Genomic DNA, 25,913 nt, shown 5'->3' on the forward strand with positions numbered 1-25,913 from the left:
TCAGTGAAAGGTCAGGAAACATGCTTTAGTAGGAGCAAAGGGAGTGAGGTTCCCTCCCCATTTTTTATTTTATGACAAATTCATTTCTTTTGCAAGTGCCCTCAGGGTGCCCATGGATGAAACAGAGAAGAAAAGCATAAGAGAAACGTATGTATAATATGCCAATACTTGCACAGAAATGCGTCTGTACAGAACAGGAGAGGAGGGGGGAAATATTTCCACTCGTGCCAAGCATTCCATCGACTGTCTGCCAGCTGATCAAACAAGGCCAAGCAGGGTTATAAGCCCTCAGCCGTGCAATCACAGCTTCTCCTACTTGTACAAAACCAGGTGCAGTAATTGCCAACCATGACTTCATTGATTTCAATCACCTCCCTTCCTTTGCAAGAGCCAGACACCTATTGCTCCAGAGAAGTGACAAAGCTTTATTTGTAAGCCCTTCTTGAGCTGGTAGTTGATCTCTTCTACTATATATATATGTGTGTGTGTGTGTGTGTGTGTGTGTGTGTGTGTGTGTATCCCTCATGGGAAATATTTTCTTTCTGTATTACACATTTTAAAAAGTTAGAAGGATTCACAATTCTTCTATACTAACAGTTTTAACATTTTAGTAGCCAAGCATGTGAATTATATCCAGGTAGCCATAATTAGAAGGAACAAGCATGGTGTTTACTTTAATGTGAATCTAAAAGCTCGGGAGCTTGCAGAAACTTGTAGGCAATTGAATTTACCCCAAGTGCTAAAGCACTGCCTTTCTCAAATGCCTGCCAAAAAACCTTGTATGCATGAGCAGCACTGAGTTCACTTCCATATAGAAGCACCCTCCGTGTGCACTGCAATAATGAGAAGTCTCCTCATGTACTGCTTTGGGTGTTGTGTAGTGGCAAAGAACATAAGCCGGGAACTACTGGGTCAGGCTGATGGGTCATCTAGTTCACAGCATTCAGTTCTCACAGTGGCCAACCAGATCCCTATGGGAAGTTCACAAGCAGGCCTTGAGGGCAGCATACCAGAAGCTGAGGGAATTTCTGGATAGGAGTTGGTGTCTGAAGTCATCAGGAGGGATGTGAAGATCTCTGCAAGAGTGGTTTCTTACCAGCGGCTTCATGAAATGATACAGGGAGATCTCCATTTGTCTGTTCATCCTTGGTGTTCCAGGATCTTTCTACCTCCAAAGCAGAGGTGGCAAAGTTCAAGTTATGGGTCAGTTGGGAGCTGTGATGCTTAAGTGGAAACTGTCCAAGGGAAAAACATGTCATAAATCCCAGCCTCGGTGCAGCTGCTCAGTTGCACGTTCCAGAGAGCCTGCTATGCAAACCACATCGTTGGCCCTGGACTGGAACAACCTGTACGCATTGTTTATAGTAACCAGAAATAACCATACATGGCATTCTTGTTTTCTAAAATTATGGCCACTTGGGCATAACCCAGATGCTTTTCTACCCCAATACCTTAAGCTGCCATTTAGAAGAAGCTTGAATGCATCTGTAATTTTATACATTAGAAAATGAAAGATGCAGAATAAAAAGATGCAGAATATGAAGAGAGAGAAAACTTTTTGAAGAAGAAATATATTATTGGTGGGGAGCTTCAAGGGTGGAGCTGTTAGAAATGTGGCTGCAACAGCTATATGACCAAGTTCCTTATGGGGAACTCAGTTGTGTTGCTGATCCCTGCAAATAGCAGGGTTGAAGTCACTGCACATCAGCTGATGCCCTATATGACATCAAAAATTGCCCTAAGCTCAAGAGCAGCTTACAAATAAAGCATTGCCTCTTTTCTGGAGCTTAGGAGTCTGGATCTTGGGATGAAATGGATAATGATGGGAATCCATGAATTCTGAGGCTGTGTGCAGGCTTCCATTTATTCTGCATCCCATGTACTCCCACCACTGGTTTGGAAAGAGGTGTACACACAACGTTTGCCACAATCTGTATCTATCCTGTTGCTTTCTTATGAAATACTGTGTTTCATAACCCCCTTCAAACCAGCATCAGTCCAGGAAAAAGAACAACCTACTTGTGTTTCAAGTCAGCAATGTATAGGCAGCCATAGATGCCAACAACTGCAGCTGATTTTGAACTAGTGGGAGAAGCTGTCAGTGGACGGCTGAGAGCTTGTAACCTTGTTTGGTCAGCTAGCAGACAGCTGATTGGATGCCTGGCATGAGGGAATTCTCCCCTTCCTTGTTTCTATACAAGTATTGGCACATTGTGGGTATGTTTCTGTTACACTTTTTCATCTATGTTTTATCTAGGTGGACAACAGTAGGTCGCTTTGAAGAGAAAATACATTGTGAAGCATGTCACAGAATGAAAGGGGATGGGGGGAAATAATCTCCTTCCATTTGTTCTTACTGCAGCGTATTTTCTGACCTTTCACGAAGTAGGCCTTTTGCTGTCTTGCCTTTTGTGTATGCGAACTGTTAGCAGTGGAGAATCCTCTGACTTTAATGCACAGTTTGTGGGGAGCTGAAGGAGGAGGAAGCCTTTAGCAAGTTACAGTTCCTGTAAAAGGTCATTGTCGGATAGTTTTGGCAGTGATGGGACAGAACCCAGAGCGTTTGAGCAGCTGATATGACCAGTATGAGCTGCTACACATTTAAACAGCCCTGCCTCTCCTGCAGCTTAAGGTGGTTAAATTACCTTGTTCAGGCAACAGCCATAAAATCAAGTATCCTCAAATATCACGATAGCCCAATTTTTAACATTAAAATCTGGCTTAAACCATTGGGCTTTGTAGCATCTTGAACCTCAGCAAAGAATAAATGCAGCCCAGGACTGGAGGAGGATGCCACAGGTACCAAGGCAATGATATATTAATTTCATTTGTTAAAGAGCTCTAAGTCATACAACATATGCTCTGCAGACATACAGTTGCTCTGTTTAACTAGGAAGCTGGTCTAGAGGGAAGTGGTGGACTGATTGTATGAAGTGGTGGACTGATTGAAGCTTCCTATTGCTCCTTTGAGTGTTGCAGAGGTCTTTATCCAATTTAGGTCTATTAATTTCAGTGGGTCTACTCTTAATAAAAGTTAGGTGAATACAAGCCTATGGCGCCAAAATTCTTACATGCTCTCTTTGCTCTGCCTTTTATATTGGTGTGTTGATTGTAGAGGTTCCCTTTGGATTGCAAGGACTTCAGTCGACTTGTTGAGCGCACACAGATTACAAGGTTTTTCATAATATTTGGCCATGTCAGGGTGCCTCTAAGTAAATGGGTGCAACTGTCCTGAAAGGTGTCATTCTGTCTAAGGAACATTGTTTTCCTTCACCTGTTTGTTTCAGATCACCATCAGCAATGGGAATATTCCCTGCAACAGCCACCTCTATTTCAAATGTTCATTCATTCAAAATGACAATGTTATACGTGAGTCCGAAGGTTTTGTGATTTGCAAAGTAATATCTGATTTAACAAGGCGTGTGAAAAGAGTTTCACTGTCTCAGGAAGCTGAGTTCCATTCCAGAGCCTCTTTTCTACTGTGGGAAAAAAGACTCCGCTCCTTCTGGCTGATGACACAATCTCCCTAAGTGGTGGTGTGTTGAGCAGAGCTCTCTTCCTAACTGGCAGGAGTTTCTATAGATGGAAGTGCTCTGTGAAGAAGGTAGGCCCCAGGCTGTCATCTTCTTCAGACAAATGACTGGCTGTGTGGAGCAGGCCTCAAGTAGCTTTTTGCTTAAATGAATTAGGCATCTGAGTTCTTCACCTTAACAAAGACAATCTGTCTGGCCTTAGAAGGGGTTTGTTTTGATCCACACAACTCCCATCTTGTACCAGCAACTTTTAACACTGCTGTAAACCCACAGGGTTGTGAGTTTTATTGGGCCACCTGTCCTGCTGTCTTCGGTTATAAAAAAAAGGTCTCAGAGCAGTGATGATGTCATTGGCTTTTTGTGATGAATTCTCCTTTTCAGGAAATCACAGCTGCCAGATCTCTGTCTTGGCCTCCCGTTGAACTATATGGGTGTGTGTGTATGAATTTGCTTTTTTAAGCAGTTCTGTGTTGTTTATTGTTGTTCTGATTATGTTTTATTCCTAAAAGGCATTTTAGAAAAGGAAGCAGCCAAGTAATTACACAGTGACTTATGGAGAAGCTGGCTTGGAGGCAAGGTTTTTTTTTTAAAAAAAGCACACACACAAAACACACACACACAAAAACCTCTGTACAACAAATACTCTGCCATTTGAGTAGAGCTGGCTTTCTTCACCATCTAGTTCTTTGTTTTGTTTTGTTTAAATGATCCTCCATGAAAGATGCATTTGGGACATGTTTAGCATGTAGTTATGGTGAGCAGCTGAATATTTTTGCAGCACTGATCTTGGCCTTTGCACTGAGACGTTCTGGAATCAGAGGTGCTATGAGCCCTCCAGCCTGTCAGCTTCTACTACAGACTGAAGCATGAAGTACAGCAGACAGTAAATACTGCTCTGATGACTGCTGCCATGTTCTTAGTATTTATGGCTCCATAATGCCTGTCAGTGTTGTATGGCTTGTTTTTTCCTTCTTCTTTTGTGCATTTCTTTCTGTTCTAAGGCCTGAGATAAAAGGTAAAAAGGTAAAGGACCCCTGGGCGGTTCACAGCACACTTAACAAACTGCATCCTTAGTAAACAACTCCTGTTGTGCAGCTTCTCCCATCATTGCTGTGTTGGGGAATACCTTCCAAGAAAGTGAGCTTTGTGAGTACAGTCTGTCTGCAATTAGGGTTTTAACTTTGGTAGAGAGCCTTCATTTGTACAGAAAGATATCTCCTTCAGAAATTATGCTTCAACATCAGGACAAAGATTGTGGGGTGGGTGGGGAGCAGCAGCATGACCTTGGGACCACTTGTCAAATAGAGGATATCCCTTTATATTAGAGGCCTTCCTCTGTACATTAGGACACATGGCCACCTTACACAGATCTGGCAAGAGACAGAAACTGCGCCACTAAGAAAAAAACCTATGCCAACGCTAAGGCTGAGGTTCAAAGAACCAGAAAACTAAAGAACACCTCGTAGATAAAAAAAGCTCAAGAGATCCAGCACTTAGCCAACATCCATGATGCACAGAGTTTCTTTAAAGCCACAAAGACCATCTGTGAGCCAATAAATCGTGGTATATGCCCTCTATACTCAACAGAAGGTACCACACTTCTAAAAGATAAAGAAGCTGTTGCATTGTGCTGAAAAGAACATTACCAACATCTCCTTAACCGCAACTCCCCCGTAGCTGCTGAGGCCCTCTCACAAATTCTGCAAAAACAAATTAGAGATGAGGTTGCAGTATCTCCAAATTTGGGAGAGTTGTGTACAGCTATTAACCAAATGAAAGACAACAAAGCCAGTGGACCTGATGGGATTCAAAGTGGACGGAATTGAACTTACACAACAACTTAACAAGCTTATCGAAAAAAATATGGGAGAGAGAGGAGATCCCAGCAGAAATGATGGAAAATGTCAATCACTTTTCCTACCTGGTCTGACATTGATGCCGAAATCCAGCATCGTGTGAGCTCTGTGATGCTCTGTGACTCCAATAGAAATGCAGAGTGTTTGAGGACTGGGACATTTGCAGGGAAACCAAAATGCTTGTTTACAAACCTATTGTACTATCAACCTTACTGTACGCTTGCGAAACATGGACCACTTACAAACACCATCTCCAACTCCTCAAAAGATTCCATCAACGGTGTCTCCGCAAAATTTTACATATCACTTGAGAAGATAGGTGAACTAATGTTAGTGTACTGGAAGAAGCAAAGATCACCAGTGTCAAAGCAATGATTCTTCAACATCAACTTTGTTGGGACTAGTCGCGTTGATGGGATGCCTGATTATCGTCTTCTAAAGCAACTATTCTATTCTGAACTTAAAAATGGAAAGCATAAGGCTGGTGGTCAACAAAAGAGGTTTAAAGACTCTCTCAAGGCAAATCTTAAAAAATGTAGTATAAACACTGACAATTGGGAAACATTGGCTTGTGAGCGCTCCAGTTGGAGAACAGCCTTTACCAAAGGTGCCATGCACTTTGAAGACACTCACACTCAGGAGATAAGGGAGAAATTTGCTAAGAGGAAAGCACGTTTGGCAAGCCCCTACCATGATCTGTCCCCCCCCCCCCGCCCCGAAACCTATATCCCCACTGTGGAAGGATGTGTGGATACAGAATTGGCCTCCACAGTCACCTACGGATACACTGCTAAGACCATGCTTACTTGGCTATGAGTGATCGCCAAAGAAGAAGACAACACAATGGTATCCTGAATGTGATTATGAATTAAGAAACTCCAGTTAGGATGTGTGATTTTTATATGTAGCTACTGGGGTCATGAGTAGTTTGACAGTGTGGTTTTGAGTTGCTTGAATGCTTCATTGGGGCTGGCTACATAGGGCCAGCGTTCTGCTGCTGACTGAATTGAGACATTTCCAATGGTTTGCTGGCATTGTAAGTATTCTTTTTATGGCCAAATTCCGTTAAAGTCAAAGAGGGTTTATAGAAACCTCTTCTAATGCTTTCTTAGATAAGCAGGCAAACAGGAGGTGTTAAGGGCCTGCTCTCAGGTTAATTAAATCAACTGCTTGTTCCCTCCGGCGACTTCACATCAAGGCCAAGGTGAAATATGGAGAGTAATTGGGAGTTGCCTTTTAAAGTGCGGAGTTGTTGCCTGTCTGAAATCAGTGGAGGTTTGGGAAACTTAAGACCTTGTAAGATTAGTCCCTTTTTAGTCTAGCTTGGCATTTAGCTCGGATACCAAGATCAAATGCTGACATTTATTAATAAATAGACATAAAATGTCTGAGACAATTTAGCTTTTCTCTGTGGAATGTGGCTCATTATATTATTACTTCTTTTGACATGGCATTCATCAGACTGCTTTGATTAGACAGTGTGTTTTCTGGAGCACACCCAGATCCCCCCATGTTTTCTTTTCCTCTTTAAATTTTAAACCCATCTCATGTGGGCTTTATCTCTCTTACTTTGTTGGTGTGCAGAGCTTTTCCTTACATTTTAAGGGTTGTTAAGGTTACTTGCTGTTTGCTGTAAAGACATAGATCAAAAGACTGCTTTTGACATTTTTCTTTTAAACTGGGAAATACTGTAATCTGTGCAATTTTTTATTTGTTTTTTTGGCTGAAACCTTTAAGCCAACGTTTTCCTTGAACCAGACTAGATGGGTGAGTGTAATAGATGCTTAGTGCGATAGAGACGCCTTGTTCCTTTTTGCCTGAGAAACTGTACAACAGGGACCAAAGACCTTTACTTTTTGCAACCTAAAGGAACATGTTTTTATTTATGGATCAGTGGAATGCAGGCAGCGGAGAAACCATGGCTTGGATCCTAAGCTTCCCTCCAAGCATGGAAGGAGTTTGCACTCCTTTCATGAGTACAGTTCTCCTTAGAACTTAGGATCCCGGGAACCCCATGTGATTTACACACCCAAAAACAATAGATCTTACCTAAATGTGGTGATTGTGCCTAAATATGTGGAATGTGCTGTGTATCAGCTGGAGAGCTGGGGCAGCAAAGTCACCTCCCCCCCCCCCCGGTCTACCTGCTTATTTTTTCCTCTTCCATCCATGTCCCTTCTCCCTTTGCATATTGTGTTTATTAATTTGGAAACCTTGTTTTAAACCATGAATGCCTTAAATGCATTGGTGGAAAGACAGTTTATAATTGTAATAACACCCCCCACCCCACAACATTCCAGTTCTAGAAGATTGGTGTCTACTGATAATCACTTTCATAAATGTTTTCTTTTCTTTTTTATAGTTACCTGACCATAAGCAACAAACAGAAGTTCTTATACATCACAAGTCCTTTTTTAAAAAGGGCTGCCTTGGTACTTACCTATGTAAGTATTACTTTGAACTATATTCTTACTTAACTTTAATTTCTTCAGATGAATCCCATTGTAGCTCCTCAGTCTCGAGAGCAGGCCTAATACAGAAGTATCTTACTCTGTTAGTCCATAGGAACAAACATAAGAATTTGTATGCTGGGCAGCGGCAGATTTAAGTTGGTGGGGACAGTTCTCCTGCACAGGGCACCAAGCTGAGGGGTGCAAAACAACCACCTGCTGGGTACCTACTGAGAAGATCCATTAAAAAGCAACTGCATCAAAAGGAATTACTGTGAAAATTAGAAGAAATTTTTTTGTCCTTCCTCAAGGCACCATATTAACAAAGTCCGCCCTTATGCTGAGTTAGAACAGTTTATCTCAGTTAACCTGAAAATGTTTGTTTTAAGATAGGTTCTGGTTTCCTGGTCGTAATGAATTGTATGCTTTTTTTGTAGTAATAACCGAAATATCTCTTCTTTTCTGAAGGTGATCCTACTTTTGTATTTTCGCTTCTGGATAATGGGAGGTTCTATGCCAGGGTTTTCAGAACAGGACAATCCAGCTTCATTCTCACCTTATCTTCTAACAAGGTATGATACCAGGAGTCACATATGTTTGAGTTGATGCTATCTTTCCATTTAATGTGAACTAATTGAGGCCTTAATCTTTGTTGTTGTTTCCTGAAAATCACAGTTGTAAAAATATGCTTGGGAACCTATAATATTTGCAGGATTAGATTAACTCAAATGCATAAAATAATTCCAGTGGATATGTTGCAGTGATTGTCCAAAATGTGGTGGTTGTTGACAGTCACGTGTGAATGTGCACTTTTCCAGATTTTACGATGGAGTTGCCCAAACAAGGAATGTGTGCAACAATATGTATTCTAGTGCAGAGTACATGCAAAAATGCATATTTTAGTGAAAGTAACATATACAACTGCATTCTGTTACGGCACATTTGCTTGCAAAAATGCTTCTACAAAAATTGTACATACAGTGGTACCTCTGGATACCCATACCTCCGGTTGTGTATCCTTCAGGATGCGAACATGGCAAACCTGGAAGCGGATGCTCTGGTTGCGGAAACTTCGGGATCCGACCGGAGCTCCAGAACGGATCCCATCCGCAACCAGAGGTACCACTGTATTAGGGAAAGCTAGCACAAAAATGAATACAGTGGTACCTCGGGTTAAGTACTTAATTCGTTCTGGAGGTCCTATCTTAACCTGAAACTGTTCTTAACCTGAAGCACCACTTTAGCTAATGGGGCCTCCTGCTGCTGCTGCGCTGCCGGAGCACGATTTCTGTTCTCATCCTGAAGCAAAGTTCTTAACTCGAAGTACTATTTCTGGGTTAGCGGAGTCTGTAACCTGAAGCGTATGTAACCCAAGGTACCACTGTACTAATTTTTATGCTGCATTAAAAAATTTCAGACGTGTATGCAGAAATGGGCAAACCAGATTTTAAGGCTGTAAAAGTGAGAAACTTAGAGAAACCAAAATAGACAGATTTGTCCAAACCTAGCATTAATGTGAATATTGGCCGTGCTCAAATTTTTGAAATTCACCCTGATATAGATAAGTGATTCTAAAGAGGTATTTGGGGTCCAGACACCTAAACATTTTATTTATATTTTTATAGAGAAGGTCTATAGGTACTTAGTCCAGGGCAGAAATTTGGAACCTTAACACAGGAAGCACTTATGTCAAACGACGCATAGAACATAGAAATTATGCCTGTGGAAGAAAGTAAGAAAAAATTGGGGTTTCATTTCTTGACTACATTCCTTGCCATGTTGTTTAGCTAGGTACTGCCAGTTGCTCATGAACCATTACTAGGAGTAAGAGCTCTCCCAGGATAATCACCACAGCATTAAAAGCTTGGATAAATGCTTTTACTGATTATTTCAAATGCCCTCAGGGTACTTCCCTCAAGAGAGCAGCAGTACAAAGGAGACTCCTAGTCCCAATGAACTCTCATTTAAATTTGGGCAGTCTCTTTGAAAGGTTAGGGAAGCCAGTGAAGGACTAGTGAAAGCAAGCACCACATTTTCAGTTTGCTTTCTGTGGAAGCTTTTCATGGGTTGTACTTAATTCCCGAATATCACTCTGTCTAATCCCTTGATTAGGGGAAACTGCATCACCACCATATAAGCCTTTAAGGCTCTTGGGTTTCTGGCTTGGCAAGCCTAATGCCTCAACATCCATGGTTTATCCTTAAGACTTCAGTGCAAGGGGAAGAAAAAGCAGGAGGAGAAGCTGTAACGTGGAAGGTACCGGAAGAGACAAACAGCTCATTGTCTCTCTGGCTACTATAGATTGAACTGTGAGACTCTGGAAAAGAAAATACAAATGTTCTCATGGGTCATGTAAGAGGGCGGAATGGAAAAGAACAGCATGGGGTAGGTTTTGTAGCCCATTAACTTTTCCTTTTAAAAACCTTGTGGGCTTCCTCAGATAACGAACAGAATTTTAACTCTTCCTAAATGCCGAGAGGAAATGTTATTAATGCCCTTCATTAGGCGTAACAATTTTTCACTTCGGTATTTACAGCTGAAGCTATTTTAGCTTGGGGCTCTTTCCATCTTTTTCACAGCTCTAAATCAAATGCGCTTGACAAGGCACTTCATAATAATGTTGTAAAACATATGTGGCTGCAATTATAACCAGGTGCTGTTATTTATGGGCTCCCTATCTCTGCCGTATTTGGTTTGTTTACTCTGAGGCGCTCCTATCAGGGAGCCCATCCATGCGGCAAAACCCTCCGCTTTCTATATAGCTTGGCATACTTGTCTCTTTGTCAGCCGAATCATTTTTGAAAAGATAACAGCTCTTTTGTGTGTGTGTGTGTGTGTGTGTGTGTGTGTGTGTGTGTGTCTGTCTGTCTGTCTGTCTGTCTGTCTGTCTCCACTTCCCATATAAAACTGGTGGACATTATACTTCTACCAGGTTGTTCTGTGTATGGGAGGGCCTGCAGAAGGTGGTTGTATACCATTGTAGTACAGTAGCACCTCGGGTTACATACGCTTCAGGTTACATACGCTTCAGGTTACATACGCTTCAGGTTACATACACTTCAGTTTACAGACTCTTCTAACCCAGAAATAGTACCTCGGGTTAAGAACTTTGCTTCAGGATGAGAACAGAAATCGTGCACCGGTGGCGCGGCGGCAGCGGGAGGCACCATTAGTTAAAGTGGTGCTTCGGGTTAAGAACAGTTTCAGGTTAAGAACAGACCTCCAGAACGAATTAAGTACTTAACCCGAGGTACCACTGTAGTGGGATCCTGTCCCACACCAGTGAGACAGCCTGACCCAGAAGCTCTTAATAGAGGTCAAGCAGAACAATGTGATCTGTTCTCTTGTCTTCCTGTTAAGAGGCTTCATTGCTGATCCGGTTGGTTTCTCTGTAGCCCCCCCTTCAGCCACAGGTGATAGTTGTTGGTGGCACAGACTGAATTCCCACCCAACTTCCCTCAGGCTCAGGACCTGCTATAGGGTCAAGTTCTGTTTGTACGTTGCAACCCAAGAGAGGGTTGTGTATGTATGTGTGGCTTTGTTTGTTTTAAGATTGGTTGTATCAGCAATGACGCAACAACAATGCAGAAGAGAGAAGCTGGCAACCAGAGGGGAAAGAAAAAGGACAGAGAGGGTCAGGCAGATGCACACATATAGTAAAGGTACATATATAATATACAGTATTAGATTGCCTATGGGACGCGGGTGGCGCTGTGGGTAAAACCTCAGCACCTAGGACTTGCCGATCGTCAGGTCGGCGGTTCGAATCCCCGTGGCGGGGTGCGCTCCCGCTGCTCGGTCCCAGCGCCTGCCAACCTAGCAGTTCGAAAGCACCCCCAGGTGCAAGTAGATAAATAGGGACCGCTTACTAGCGGGAAGGTAAATGGCGTTTCCGTGTGCTGCGCTGGGTCGCCAGATGCAGCTTGTCATGCTGGCCACGTGACCCGGAAGTGTCTGCGGACAGCGCTGGCTCCCGGCCTATAGAGTGAGATGAGCGCACAACCCTAGAGTCTGTCAAGACTGGCCCGTACGGGCAGGGGTACCTTTACCTTTACCTTTACCTATTAGATTGCCAGTTGGGTCCCATGTAGAGGCAAGAAGTGAATGTTGAGTTTGGATAGGATAAAGAACACTGGTCTGTCCAGCATATTCCAAGTATAGAATTGCTACAGCCATGATACTTGGTCCCAGGCAATTTTAGCCTCTGATGGTATTAAAAGAGTTTCAGCTCTTTAAAATAATCATATGTATTGTGTCAGAATGGAGTGAGTCAACCGTCTTGCATCTGAGGGCCTCCCTGCTCATTCTGTTGCAGGAGTGGGCAACCTCTGGCACACAGGATGAGCTTGGCCCACCAAGGGAAGCCACTGTTACATGGGGTAGTATATCTTAAAAATACCTATACATCTGCTGCAGCCAATTAAGAGTTCATGGTCTTGGGACTACTCACGTTGTTTGCTTCTTGACTAAGAGTACAATCCTAGTAGGCACGTGAGTGGCGCTGTGGTTTAAACCACTGAGCCTCTTGGGCTTGCCGATCGGAAGGTCGGCAGTTCGAGTCCGCACGATGGGGTGAGCTCCTGTTGCTCTGCCCCAGCTTCTGCCAGCCTAGCAGAAAGCATACCAGAGCGAGTAGATAAATAATTCCTGCTGTGGTGGGAAGGTAAACGGCATTTCCGTGCACTCTGGCACTCGTCACAGTCTTCTGTGCGCCAGTAGTGGTATAGTCATGCTGGTCACATGACCCGGAATGCTGTCTGTGGACAAACACCAGCTCCCTTGGCCTGAAAAGTGGGCTGAGAGCCTCACCCCATAGTCGCCTTTGAGTGGACTTAACCATCCATGGGTCCTTTACCTTTACCATACTTTACAATCCTATGCAAAATCCTATTCAGGTCCCATTGACTTCAAGGCTGCAATTCTAAACAGATTAACCTATTGAGAGCCTCATTAAATACAGTGAAAATTAGTTTGGGGGAAAATTGCATAGGACTAGGCAGTAATGTGAGTGTGATTCAGTTTCTCAACTGTGCCATGTGATAAATGGACTCTAAAGTAGGATCCTCTGCTTTCTTGCCAGGCTGTAAAGAGTTAACTTTGCTTCAACTTTCATGCTTTTCGTTGCTTGAATCTAGGGCTAGAAGTGCAGATGCCTTGGCACCAGAAATAAAAACAAGCAGTTTCTCCACATATTAGCAATAAAAAAAAAAATTCTTTTACATGAAGTCTGCAAAATAATTTTTTTAAAATGCAAACGCTCTTTGGCCATCTGACTTAATCTGCACTGTTCGTCTCAGTTATTCAAAGAGCAAATGTTAATTGGAAGAAATGCAATGCATACTGAAAATTAGTAGACAAATTAACTCAAATGATTAGGGAACATTCTCCAGAGCTGCATAAAGTATAGATTGGGGTAAAATAATAAACAGCCTAGATTGCAGTCAGGGAAGCAAGCAAGTCCCCGGTGTTTATGTTCAAGCTGTCACTTTCCTCAGAGCTGTGTTTTGGATGGGTGGTTGTTTTATGTTCTTGAGAGAGATCTGGTTGCACAAGCAGTATTTATAATTAGTTTTAAAGCATTAGATTAAATGCATTCAAGCATCCAGTATGCCACAGTAACAGTTGCTGCCGAGGTTCTTTTTTATAAAATCATGCAAACTTTGGGAATAAACTCAGGCCTTGCTTTAACATGGAGAATGGCAGAAGCCTGTAACTGGGAAGTTCATCTTTCAAGTTCTCCTTTTAGTTTTAGGGTTCTTTTCTTTTTAATGCTGAATTCTTGCAACTCTGGATTAAGCACCCCATTGAACCCAAGGGAATTTACCTCTGAGCAAATTGCATTATAAGTAATTATATACTGTCATGAAAATCTGTATATACATGAGGCGAAACAGCTTCACTTTCCTTTTTAAAATCTGATGAGATTAACAGGGGGCTCATTAGTTTCATTTGATTGATAGCCTTCCCTATGCCAAGAGCTCAAGAGGGGTAACATTATGCTATTGTAATTAATTAGAGTTTAATTATCATCATCTTACTCTTTCTTTGGTCACCCAAAGGTAACTTGAATAAAAATATCACTATGAGGAGCACAATCTCAGGGTTTGGCAAGTCTGGTAAGAGGGAGCAAATTCCACGGTTGAGAGGCAGCCAGCAAGAATGCCTTTGTGCTCTTATTTCTTGACTTCCCATGTAGATAGTAAATTTAGGAGAGTGAAACTTAAAAGGTCAGGCTGGAAGAGAAGGAATGCTGTTTTCTAACTACCCAATAACAGAGGCCGCTGGAATATTTTTTGGCATTGCTGTGCTGGCCGAAAAGAGGCAAGGAAGTAGCTAATTTGGATTAATTTTGTGGCGCCTGGAAATCTTAGTTTCAGCATTGCCTTAGTAAAACTCACCAGGGAAGAAGTCGAGGACAAAACTAGAATTAGCTGGCTCTGCATGTCTGTGGATCTAACTCCCCAAATCCTTAGCCTCCTTGTTCTCTGCCCTACCAGTCCAAATGGGCACCAGGCACCACGACCACTGGTCTGAGGCTTAATGCCTGTCATCTAAAAGAATGAGGTAGCAGATGATGGGAAAGTTCTCTGCCTGAGAACCCTGAGGGCTGCTGCCAGTGAGAGGAGACCAGTGGCCCTTCTGATGTTGGACTTCAGCTTCCATCAGTCTTGGTCAGCATGGCCAATGGAAAGGGATTGTGGGAGTTGTAGTCCACCAATATCTGGAATCCCAGTGGTTCTGCACCCCTGGAGTACATTGTACTGGGCTAGATGGACAAATAATCTGACCAGTTGTAAGGTAGCTTCCTGTGTTCCAGTTCATGACCTTTGACAAATCACTAGCTTAACCTCCTACAGAAGGTTTTGGGGAGGATAAATGGCAATGTACTACTTCATAGAAATAACAAGTGTGTCTTACTGCTTTTGTGAAAGCTGATTAATAGCATTAGCTATTTTAGTGTTTGCAGGTCCTTTATACTTTTTGCAAAGCATTTTGAGAGCTACTGATGAAAGGTACTATATGACGTTGTTGATTACTTAAAAATAAATGCTGCCTTTTATTCTTTGGCCTCACACTTACTGCCCGCTGTCACAGCCACTCTTAGCTTTGTGGTATACACAAACGGCAAGCTATTATTCCAGGCTATTAAAACGGGAAGGCGATCCAAATTGTTACGCTTTAAAAACTGTCACAGATGGAATCCTTGCATTTTCAAAAGAGGCTTGCGGCGAATCAATAAGTGCTCTCTTTAGTCCCACCGCCATGTTTGGCGAATGCTTCCTAAACCGTGCAAATTTAATGAGAGCTTTCAGCATTTGACAACGAGCAAAACAGCCAAGAGATTTTCTGTTGTGATAAGCTGAGATGTGAACCAGCCAACTATGCACAGCATGTGACGAGTGTTTTAGGATTTGGAAAACAATATGTGGCTGTGCTGGCAGAATGTTTGGAAGGATCATAAGTGGTGCCAAGACAGAACAGAGCAATTTCCAAGCCACTTGGTTGGTGTTTCTGTCGTTTGTTACGTATCATTTCTGCTGAAAGTGCTGTACAAATAGGTCTTATCATTCGTCTTTGTAAATGTTCTCACATGGTATGGGGAGGGGACTTCTGTTTCCTTTGCCTGCTCATAATAGTTCACAATAACAGTTGCAGGGTCAGCAGCTAAGCTGTCCGCATCCTTGTGGGCTGCCTACATGTTGCCTGGGTTATGTTGGAAGCTCTGCTCCTCAAGGGAATCTCTCATTATGCTGTTGTTTTCCACATCAGCCGGGTGTGATGCTGAGATTAACAGTCTGATATTGGCTTCTCAGTCGTCTTGGCTTCTAAATGCTACCAGATTGCAGAAAAGCAGTTTTCATCACATCACTGCCTCAGAAACAAAAAGGTGTTTTTCCATTATATGACCAACCTTTCTTATACTTTACAAGGTTATCAGAAACTAACTTACTTATATATATTTATATCCTGCCGTTCCTTCAAGGAGCTCAAAGTGGTGTACAAAATTGTGCAGATGCCTGTGTGCATGTGCGCACACTCACACACGCTTTAGCTGCACAACAAACCTAGGAGATCCACTAGGCTGGTCACTGGCTCCATGGCTGAGCAGGAATTTCAACTCCTAGCCCAATATTGTAACCCACCCTTTGCCAACCTGATACCTTTCAGATGTTGTGAACTACAGCCCCCCGCACAGTGTTGACTGCAGCTCATGGGTGTTGTAGTCCAAAACATCTGGAAGGCACTGGGATGGCAAAAGCTGCTGTAACTGCTGCACTATGTTGGCTTTTATTGCACAAGTGAATTTTCAGTCTGTGGGTCTTTTGGGAGCTTTGCTGGGACACGGCAGCCTTGTGCAACACCGTAAGTCTTCTTAGGTCCAATTAACTTTACTGGCTCCTTGCCTTGCTGCACTAGGCTTTTTCTCTGGCCTTTCTTGTCTTTCTCCTTTCTGTTAATGGGCTGTGTTAGGAAAAAAAACAGCATGGATTCTGCTGCTGCTCTGCACCTGCCTATTCCTACTTACGGTAGGTACAGGATCCTGCAAGCCTTTTCTACAGCCCTGCCAACTCCCACTACATTCTTGTCTGTCCACACTTGTCTTACCTGACTGTACTACCTTTTGGGAGCCGAGCTTACATATCTGAGCTTGTATCATGAATCTGTGGTTTTGCCTTGATCAGTTGCCTCGGCCCAACCGGCTCATTAGAACAGCCCATCATATCTCACTGAGTTTATAGAGGGCCTGCTGCTGCCACTGCTGCATGGGATCTGATTATTATTATTATTATTATCATTATCATTATCATCATCATCATCATCATCGTCATATTTACACCCTGCCCATCTGCTTGGGTTTCTCCAGTGCATGCCATTAGGAATGTACATAAAATGCAAAGGCATCTGTAATGGTAGCTTCAAAAATCACATTTGGATAACACCTTTATTAGGACCAACCAGGATGCCACAGAATAGCAGGCAAGCTTTTCTGTTCTCCTGAACTCTTTCTTAGGCCTAGATGCTTCACAAAGCAGAGTTGTGTAACAGTCGACATGATGAAGTGTTGTGGAGAACTCAAAAAGCTTTACTCACTATTCTGTGGCATTTTGATTAGTCCTAATAAAGATATTGCCCATCTCTGCTCATCTAACGTGATATGGTACTGCCGAATGGATATGAGTGTGGAAATTAAGGCAGAGTTGTGGATGTTCTTTCACTGTTCTTTCGTCCCACAAATTAAACTTGGCTCTGATTTGCACCAGTGTCCTTTCCACCTACTGGTGACAATCCTGCCTTTCCCCCTACGAGCAGCATGCTAGTAACTGAACTTCACATTTCATTTTGTAGGTTTCTTACTTATTCCTACCTCCTGGCCTTCAATGCCTGGCTTCTACTGGCTCCCATTACTCTGTGCTATGACTGGCAGGTTGGGAGTATCCCTTTGGTTGAATCGATCTGGGACATGAGGAATTTTGCCACACTTCTGATGGCAGCGGTGATGCTGCTGCTGGGTCTGCACTGCATAGTAGCATTCAAGGTAAACAAATGTTTCTCTACTTATTTGTTTGTGTACTGATTATGTAGAAACAATTCTGTCCTGAAAGAACGGAGGAGGCAGTGTTCCTGAATATGCTAACGATAAGTATTCCGTTTCTCTTTCTACATACCCATCTGGGCCTGGTCAGATGTTATTTACCAAGGAATAATCTCAGTCTTGGTTGTTCCACCACCCTCAGAAAGTTGGTATTGGGTGTATCACCTGGGAGAGAGGATTCACGGCAGCACCTCCTAAGTTGTGGAACTCCTTCCCCACAGTGGTGCATCTGGCAAATGCCAAAGATGTATCTCTTTACCGTGGCTTTTGACATGAGAGATGTATATTTTTAGGAGCCACCTTATTTCTGTTATTTTATGTTGTTTTGAACTGTTTTTAATATTGTTCTTTAATTGCTATAACCTGCCCTGGAACCTTAGGTTGAAGGGAACATGAAATAATAAGTGATACGGGCTACTTTACAGGCTGTACCATATTGGTTTGAATGTAACAACTTTCTGATGCTGTAGCTGAAACTCGTGCATGAAACCTGTGCGTGAATCAAGGTTTAGTGGGAGAGGGAGGAGGAATCAAGCACTCTTGTCTCCCTTTGTGCCCCCACAACCTTGGGGAAGGTCTTTAGACTATTGTGAACCATTGAGTTGGTAGCAGTTTTAAAGGAGAAATTGCTGGTGAGTAGAGGATCCGTGCGCTGCTCTGGTTCGCCAGAAGCGGTTTAGTCATGCTGGCCACATGACCCGGAAGCTGTCTGCAGACAAACGCTGGCTCCCTCGGCCTATAGAGCAAGATGAGCGCGCAACTGCAGAGTCATCCGCGACTGGACCTAATGGTCAGGGGTACCTTTACCTTTACCTAGAAGATCAAGAGGTCTGGGTGTTCTTCCTTGAACATACTGAGTGTGGGCTGTCTATCCCATTTATTTTAATGGAAGAAGTGGATCAGCACAAACAAAGCAATGAAGTTTTGGCTTCATGCAGATGGGGCAGGCTTTGTGAGCAGGAGAGCTAGTGTGCATATTGGAGCTGCACCTGTAAGAAAATGTTTGTTTGAGGCGAGTGAATGTGATCCCAAGTTCCATGCATACAACCCGGGCTCATCCACAGTTACCTTTTGCCCCATGTTTTCTAGGAACAAGCCTGTGATTTAAAGTGTTGTGTCTGAGCACTTTTTTGAGAGTCCGGCCCTTTCCCCATGACAACCCACTGATTCATGCACACCCCTTCCACTCCTTACCCCACTACAATTTACCTGTGTAATGTATGAACTGGCAAAATATCAGGTGGCTCTTGTACCTGGGATCTCTTTGTAGCAGGTTGGAAAGAGGGGAGATAGAGAGGGCTTTGGGAATGGGGAGCAGGGCAGGGAGAAGAGGTGAGGGTGAGTATTGTGACATGAATGAACTTAAGGTTTGCTTCTCTTGTATATTAGGAAACCTTGGATTCATTGTGTCTCCATCTGCTCCTGATTACTTCCACCTCTTTTCTTTACTCCTCTTGCCTCTTCTATCCTAATCAGATTTCCTATGGCTTTGGTCATGGGTCACTTTGAACTTGTCCATCACGACTCAAATCAGTACATGAAGCAAAAAGTGTTCTGCTTTTAATATATATAATTTAGGGTGGTGGTGGAATATTGGTACAGAGCTGACGATTTAGGTTGGTTATCCACTTTTCGACAAACAAGCTGTGAGTCGTGTGTTGGTAATGAACCTGGAGAGAAAGATGAGCTGTGTGAGAATTTAATCGTGAATGCTTTGTAACACTCTAGAGACGCAGAATAGGTGAAGTAATACCAGCTAGCAGTCAGAAATATTGCACGCTGCTGCTCTGAGAACAAAGGAGCTACTTGTTCTCTGGACTGCTTTTTGCCATTAAAACAAAATACCCAGACAGCACTTGTCAACCTGGAAAAGGTAAGAAAATGGATTTTATTTCTTTCTCTACGCTAAATGATGATTATGACACTTTTGAACCACTGATAGATCAGAAACAGAGCAAAAGCCCCAAATGAAACATTGCTTCATCTCTCTTAACCAATGTGTCTCATTCTGTCAACCTTGCAGAGATATAACCTCCCTTCCTCTGCCCCACAAAATCAAAGCAGCAGATCCGATGAAGCTTATATCCACTTTTCCAGCCAGTGTACAAAGGCCCATAGAATGAGAGACTTGGTTAAGAGAGATGATATAATGTTACGTTTGGAGCATGTGTTTTGTTTCTGAACAACTAGCTTTCCAAAAGTAGTACAGCCATCATTAGGTGCAATAGCCATTCAGAGCAAGAAATAGAATACATTTTCTTACACTCCCAGGTTTGCAATTGCTTTCTAGGCCAGGGATGTGGTGGGCATGTACAGAGAGAGGCACTGTGTCATACGGTTGGACCATATCCCACCAGTAGCTGGAGTATGCCAACTACTCAGGATAGCCTCACATTTTATGTCAGTTTAGTGGGTACAGTGGCCTTGGTTCAGCTCTAGTAATGAACCACTAGCTGCACAGAAAAGGCAGGGCTCAAGCTGGAAATGTGTACCCCTACATTCACATAAAGATGCACCCAGCGTCAAAATTATTTAGAACAGCTCTACACCCCCCCACCCCCATTAAATCTTTCATTATCTACCCACAGACTTTGCAAATTTTCCATCCTTGCTAGACCAGGACAAAGTTGCACCTGCAGTATATCCAGTGTGTGTGTGTGTCCTATAAAGTGTTTATTGCCCCAAGCATGCATAGAGTGTATAAGCTGTGTACCTCCAGTAAAATTCACGCAACTGGGTTATATGCATCTGGTTGCTGGGGCAGCTGGTCTTGTGTCTGGGTCCCCAACAGCAACCAGATGCCATCCCCTTCCTCAGGTTTGCACAAACTGCAGAGCACCGGGGGGAGATGGTGCCTCGTGTCATACTGAGTCAGAAGACAGGTTACATTGAATATAATTACAGAATATGTCTAAGGGATTGATTATTTTGTTATCATTGAATTTTTAAGTGAGACTAATTTGTTGTCAGCTCTTGTGATTTGGGTAATTGCATTGTTGGAATGTGTGTGCAGTGCTGATAAACTACCAAGGCAGGCAGCTCCGTTTTCTTTGCTGAATACTTCTATATTTATAATGTAGAATGAATATAGGTTTATCGCCTTGTGGCTCTTCCAGGTCTTGCTTTTGCTCACGGTGCTCTTGGAATAGGGCCATGTGCCGTTTCGCTGGAGAGAAGGTTGCCTAGAATGCAAGAGCAGCTCTCCAGTATTATCAGCTTATTTGTTTCAGGAAATTAGCAGTGCTCCTGCTCTTTAGCTTTCCCTTGGTATCCTTCTGATGTATCCTTTCTCGTAAGAAGGAAGGAATTACAATTTTCATTTCCCAATATCCAGCAAAGTCTAATTAAACCAGTTCCCATAAGTTCTTTTGTTTCCTGCTTGTGGGTCATAGTTCTTGCCAGAGGATATATCATTTCTTTTCCGTTCATAAGAAGCAAAGAGATATTTCAAGAATAATCATTCTTCGCCCTTTCAGAAATAATCATATTTAATTAGGTAAAAAGTTAGGAATAATCTATGACAAAATATATGTGTTTCATTCGTTCTTTGTTTATGTAGGACAGATTTTTGTGCTTGAGCCAACTTTCTCAGGATGGAAACAGGGAAATACATGAGCTGCAACCATTTTGAGTGCGTCCAATTGATGCGCAACCGCTGATGGGCGGGTCCTCTTGGACCCGGAAGAAGGCATAATGGGGAAGCAACAGGCTTATGCGCGCTCTGCCGATGTGCGTGGGGGCCAGGAATGGAACCCCTGCGCAAAATGGTCATTGCCTACAGTAGTGACAAGCGACAAAGTTCTAGGCATTGCTGGCAAATTAAAAAGTGGCAAATATCCAGGTACAACTGAGCATTCTTAAAGAGATGTTAAATTGTTGATCTTCTAACAAAAATGTGTAACTTGTCCCTAAAACCAGCCCCCATACCCAAGGACTGGAAAAAGACCAGTGCAACACCAATTTCTTAAAAACCGATTCAGAAGAGATCCAAGCTAGCTAGCGTAACATTTATTTTGGGGAAGCTGGTAGAAGGCATTAAAGATAGAATCATAGAAGGGACCACTAGGATCATCTAGAATGGCCAAGCCTTCAGGTCTTGCTAAAAGAAAACCAGCATGGCTTCTGTAAGGATAACTCCTGTTTCACTAAACCTAAGGCTCTTGGAGAGTGTCTACAAGCACCTGCATAGTGGAGATCCAGTCAACATTATGTACTTAGGCTTTAAAAAAGCTTTTTATAAAGTCCCTCACTAAAGGCTCCTTGGTAGTCTAAGCATTCATGGGAGGAGATGGTACTCATTTCAGCCTGTTAGCCTGCAATACATCGTTTCCTCCAGTTTCCATGAATTCTTCCAGAATCAGAGACAGAACAGAAGAGCTATTCTACGTCCCTCACTTCACCCCAGTCCACACCTGTGCAGTTCTCTCCCTTGAGCATAGAGGTGTGGTATCTGGCTGTTCCACTGCACTGCATTTTACAACTGTTTTCTGGCCTGGTCTTGGAGACATGTAGAAGAAGCATGTTTATTTTGCCTAGCATTTGGAAATAGTGCTTTTTCAGTTGTTTTTGTAGTCTAACTGGTTTATATTAAGTGCCTAATCAAATTGGTTTGCATTAAGTTGTAATCAAATTGCTTTCTATTAAGTTGTTCTACATCTGTATGTGAACTGAACATCTGCGTCGGAAGGTGACCTAGCAGCAAATGAATTAGCGCCTGTTACAAAAGCAGCTAAGGATGCTGTTCACCATTTTAAGGCTGTGTGAATAAAGACCTTGCATACTTTGCTACAGTTGACTTTCCATCTACAAATGGCTGTCTATGGTTCCTTGACGGCAAGGGCACTTCCTAGAGGCCAAAATGGACAAGGTTTTGGAAGCATATATCTTTCTCTCCCTTCCCAAACAATTCTTATCCCCCCATGCACCAAAGACGTACAAGGTGAGCAGGGCTGTTTATTGACTTCTTGCATTTTACTCTCTGGAAAATGCCTTCATTTTCATAAAAGACCCATTTTAAATCAATCCTTCCTTGATTTTCCTCAGGGCCTGCTGAATTTCCTGACACCCCTGCTAAGGTCACTATTGATGTTCCTAGTGCTTTGGCAATGAGGTTTTCTATGACTATTGCATTAGCATTTGCTTCAGGAAGAGAAAGCAATAAGTCAAGAGACCCTGGGGCTGGCTAAAAGAATATCTCTCTCCCTCCTTCCCTGCATAAACTGTGCGCCTGCCCTGTTAACTGACTTACAGGAGCACAGGAAACACTAAGGAGATTAACTGAGCTTTTAAAATTGTGAATTTTAACTCCTTAAGGAGTAGCAAATGCTGAAGCAGCTACATGTTCATCTCCTCGTATGATTCTAGATCAACAGACCCACAGGATTGGATTAAAATACTTTTTCTTTTTGGAAGGGAGGGCATGAAAGGATGTACTAAAGTTAAACCATTACTTAAAGGTAAAGGGACCCCTGACTTTTAGGTCCAGTCACGGACGACTCTGGGGTTGCGGCGCTCATCTCGCTTTACTGGCCGAGGGAGCCGGCGTACAGCTGGTCATGGGGCCAGCATGACTAAGTCGCTTCTGGTGAACCAGAGCAGCGCACGGAAATGCCGTTTACCTTCCCGCCAGAGTGGTACCTATTTATCTCCTTGCACTTTGACATGCTTTCGAACTGCTAGGTTGGCAGGAGCTGGGACCGAACAACGGGAGCTCTCCCCGTCATGGGGATTTGAACCGCCGACCTTCTGATTGACAAGCCGTAGGCTCAGTGGTTTAACCCATAGCGCCACCTGCGTCTTACTTAGGGCTCCATATATAAGCAGTCCTATATGCCACTGCTTCTCATCTGCCAAAATTTGCAAAGATGGACACAAATGCAAACACATTCCACAACTGTTATCTGTCATGTTTGGTCCTTAATAACTTCTATAAAATCTATATATCTATTTACAAAATCAAAGCTAGTGCTGGGTATTCTTCTTTTATAAGTATAGGCTGGCACTATGTTAATGTGGTTTTGCCAACTTGTTCCCCGAATAAGATAAAGCAAAAGGTGGGGGAGGGGATCCAAGACACATATAGCTTGAACATTGCCTGCTGGCATTAACAATAACTTAAATGTATAAATTAATATACACTGTCCATATGTCCAATCAGATATCTAAGCTATTATAAGCCAAGTGTTAAAATGTAGAAAAGCAATGAGATCTTCAGACCACTGAGTAGTGCATAACTTTATAGCTATTTAATTAGATTGCTGCTTGGGCCGCATTTGGACAGCACGTTATTGCATTTCCCCGACATTTTCTTACCTGTTAATTTCCATGTGACCTTTCACACAACATAAAAGCCACTTCTGGAAATCTAATGGAAGTTCAGGGCTCATTTCTGTGTTGTTTCCAGAAAAAAAATTCTTTTGCAACCTGGTTAACTTGGAAGATTATGGGCATATTGTGTTCTAATTTCATGTAATGAAATTTGGGGTGGTTTCCTGGCATGCAGTTCTTTCCCACTGTTTAAAATTTTCTGTGACACGGCAACATATTGATAAAAAAGCCATGGTTCCATAATGCAACAGGTACTGCAGCAAAAAAGGAACGTTAGGAATCGAGACAAAAGCATTAGCATTGTAACCAGTAAAACAAACACAATAAGCCCCACATCTCAATAGGCAGAATACCATCTGCATGTGATTTCTTATATTTCCACAAATAAAAGAGCTAGAAAAGTAACTGTGTTAACAATTTGTATGGTAAAAGCAATTTAATCCCTGTCCTCCTTCCTAGTTTGACTTTCCCTTTTTATTTGCTATTTGTAATCTGTAAAAAGAAAAAAGAAAAGAGGGTGTGAGCATGTTCTTGCACCATTTTTTCCTGCACACGGGAGCAATCTAGTGTCTTCAAAAGAAAAAGGCTATAAAGGCCAATTCCTCTTTTTTTTTTTTAAGACTCAGTTTGTCTTTAGAGTTTTATTTCTGAATATATCTTATGTCATTGTCTGCATTTGTTCAGCAAAAATCTTCAAGTACCATTAGAGCTTGTAGGATTAAGTGGATAGAATCAAACCAATTCTTCACAGACTTGCTAGGAACAAAAGGAAGGAGGAGGCGGAGGGGAAAAGCCTATACCCAAAAATGAAGATTAGGCTCTGATTAACACACAGTCAGTCCCATCTGTGTCTTAAAAAGGATGAAAAGGTTGATGAAAGGGCATTGTTGAAAAATTTCCTGTTAAAATTTCACTTCTGCCTTGTAGTTTGAATACTGAATGGATAAGGAACTGCCTTGTAGCGGGTAAGACTGAAGGCTTCTCTATCCCATTATTGTCAGCCATGCCTGACAACAGATCTCAAGAGTTGCAGCCATTCATCTTGCCATTCAGAGCCTTTGTAACTGGAGATGCCAGGACTGCAGCTGGGATCTTGTGCATGGAAAGACTGTGCTCTGCCACTGATATAATTCGAAATGGCGTGGAGAGCATAGGCAAGATCGTGGCCCACCCCCCATGATAACACTAGAATTTAGAATTTCTCAATGAAGTTGAGTGGCGAAAGGTGAAAATAGTCTGGCTGGTGTCATTTTTAGATGGCCATAACATGGAGTGCGTCTTTTCTGTTCTGGAATCCTTGAAAGCAGTTGTTGGGCCTGGGAGCTAGAGATGCAAACTGCTTTGACCATTTCAGACCCCCATCTTGTAGCTGCAAAACCACAGCCTAGGTTGGTACCCATGAGCGTCATCCAAATCAATCCCCCAATCCTATAACAATAGTATAGTACAGTACAGTACAGTATAGTATAGTATAGTATTACTGTTACTATAGTATAGTATAGTATAGTATAGTATAGTATAGTATAGTATAGTATAGTATAGTATAGTATAGTATAGTATTACTGTTACTATAGTATAGTATAGTCAGTTCTGCAAATTAAAAATATTTTAAATTGATTTTAGATTTCTGCAAGGGACCAGAAGGGTCTAAAATGCATTAGATTAATATATATTCTCTCTTGTCTATTCCCATTGCTCCCCCCCACCCCCAATTCTAATTATTGTACATGCCTAAGTGATCACAAAGTGTGCTGAAAGTCAGCCATCACACACATAAGTGGTTGTGTAAAAGTTGCCCCGAAACAGGGTGAAGGTGAGAGTTTGGGGTTCTGTAAGAGCATGTTTACACGACATACTTAAATTTGCTGCTCTGCGAACCAACCATAGTCCGAAAAGCGAGCTAAGAATGAAGTGCCTAAGACAACCAGATTTCTTCAAGGTAGAGAAACTTACCTGTGCCATGTTGTTTTGCCTCTTCATGCAATGTTAGCATACCAGAGATCCCTGACCCAGACGGTTTGCTGCACTAGTGTGCCAATATTGCATGCATAGCACGTAAGGGTTACTTTAAATGAGATGCAATGGGCAAGTTCTTGCCTACATGCCATCATGTTGAAACTGGGCCTTGCAGAGAGTTCTTAGTTCCTATCCT

At 42.5% G+C, this 25,913-nt stretch overlaps 1 protein-coding gene across 3 annotated transcripts in view; it reads left to right on the forward strand.

Annotated features, from left to right (window-relative positions):
* The window catches only part of TMTC1 (transmembrane O-mannosyltransferase targeting cadherins 1), a 171,035-nt gene that overhangs the window by 74,808 nt on the left and 70,314 nt on the right, over positions 1–25,913 (forward strand). For all 3 annotated transcript variants that reach the window (XM_077935118.1, XM_077935116.1, XM_077935117.1), the window contains 3 exons: positions 7,752–7,833; positions 8,308–8,411; positions 17,188–17,377. In XM_077935118.1, coding sequence (XP_077791244.1) covers positions 7,752–7,833; positions 8,308–8,411; positions 17,188–17,377 — 376 coding nt within the window. The remainder of the gene's footprint in view (positions 1–7,751; positions 7,834–8,307; positions 8,412–17,187; positions 17,378–25,913) is intronic.

The sequence above is a fragment of the Podarcis muralis genome, chromosome 10 (genome assembly GCF_964188315.1).
Source record: "Podarcis muralis chromosome 10, rPodMur119.hap1.1, whole genome shotgun sequence".
Classification (NCBI taxonomy): Eukaryota; Metazoa; Chordata; class Lepidosauria; order Squamata; family Lacertidae; genus Podarcis; species Podarcis muralis.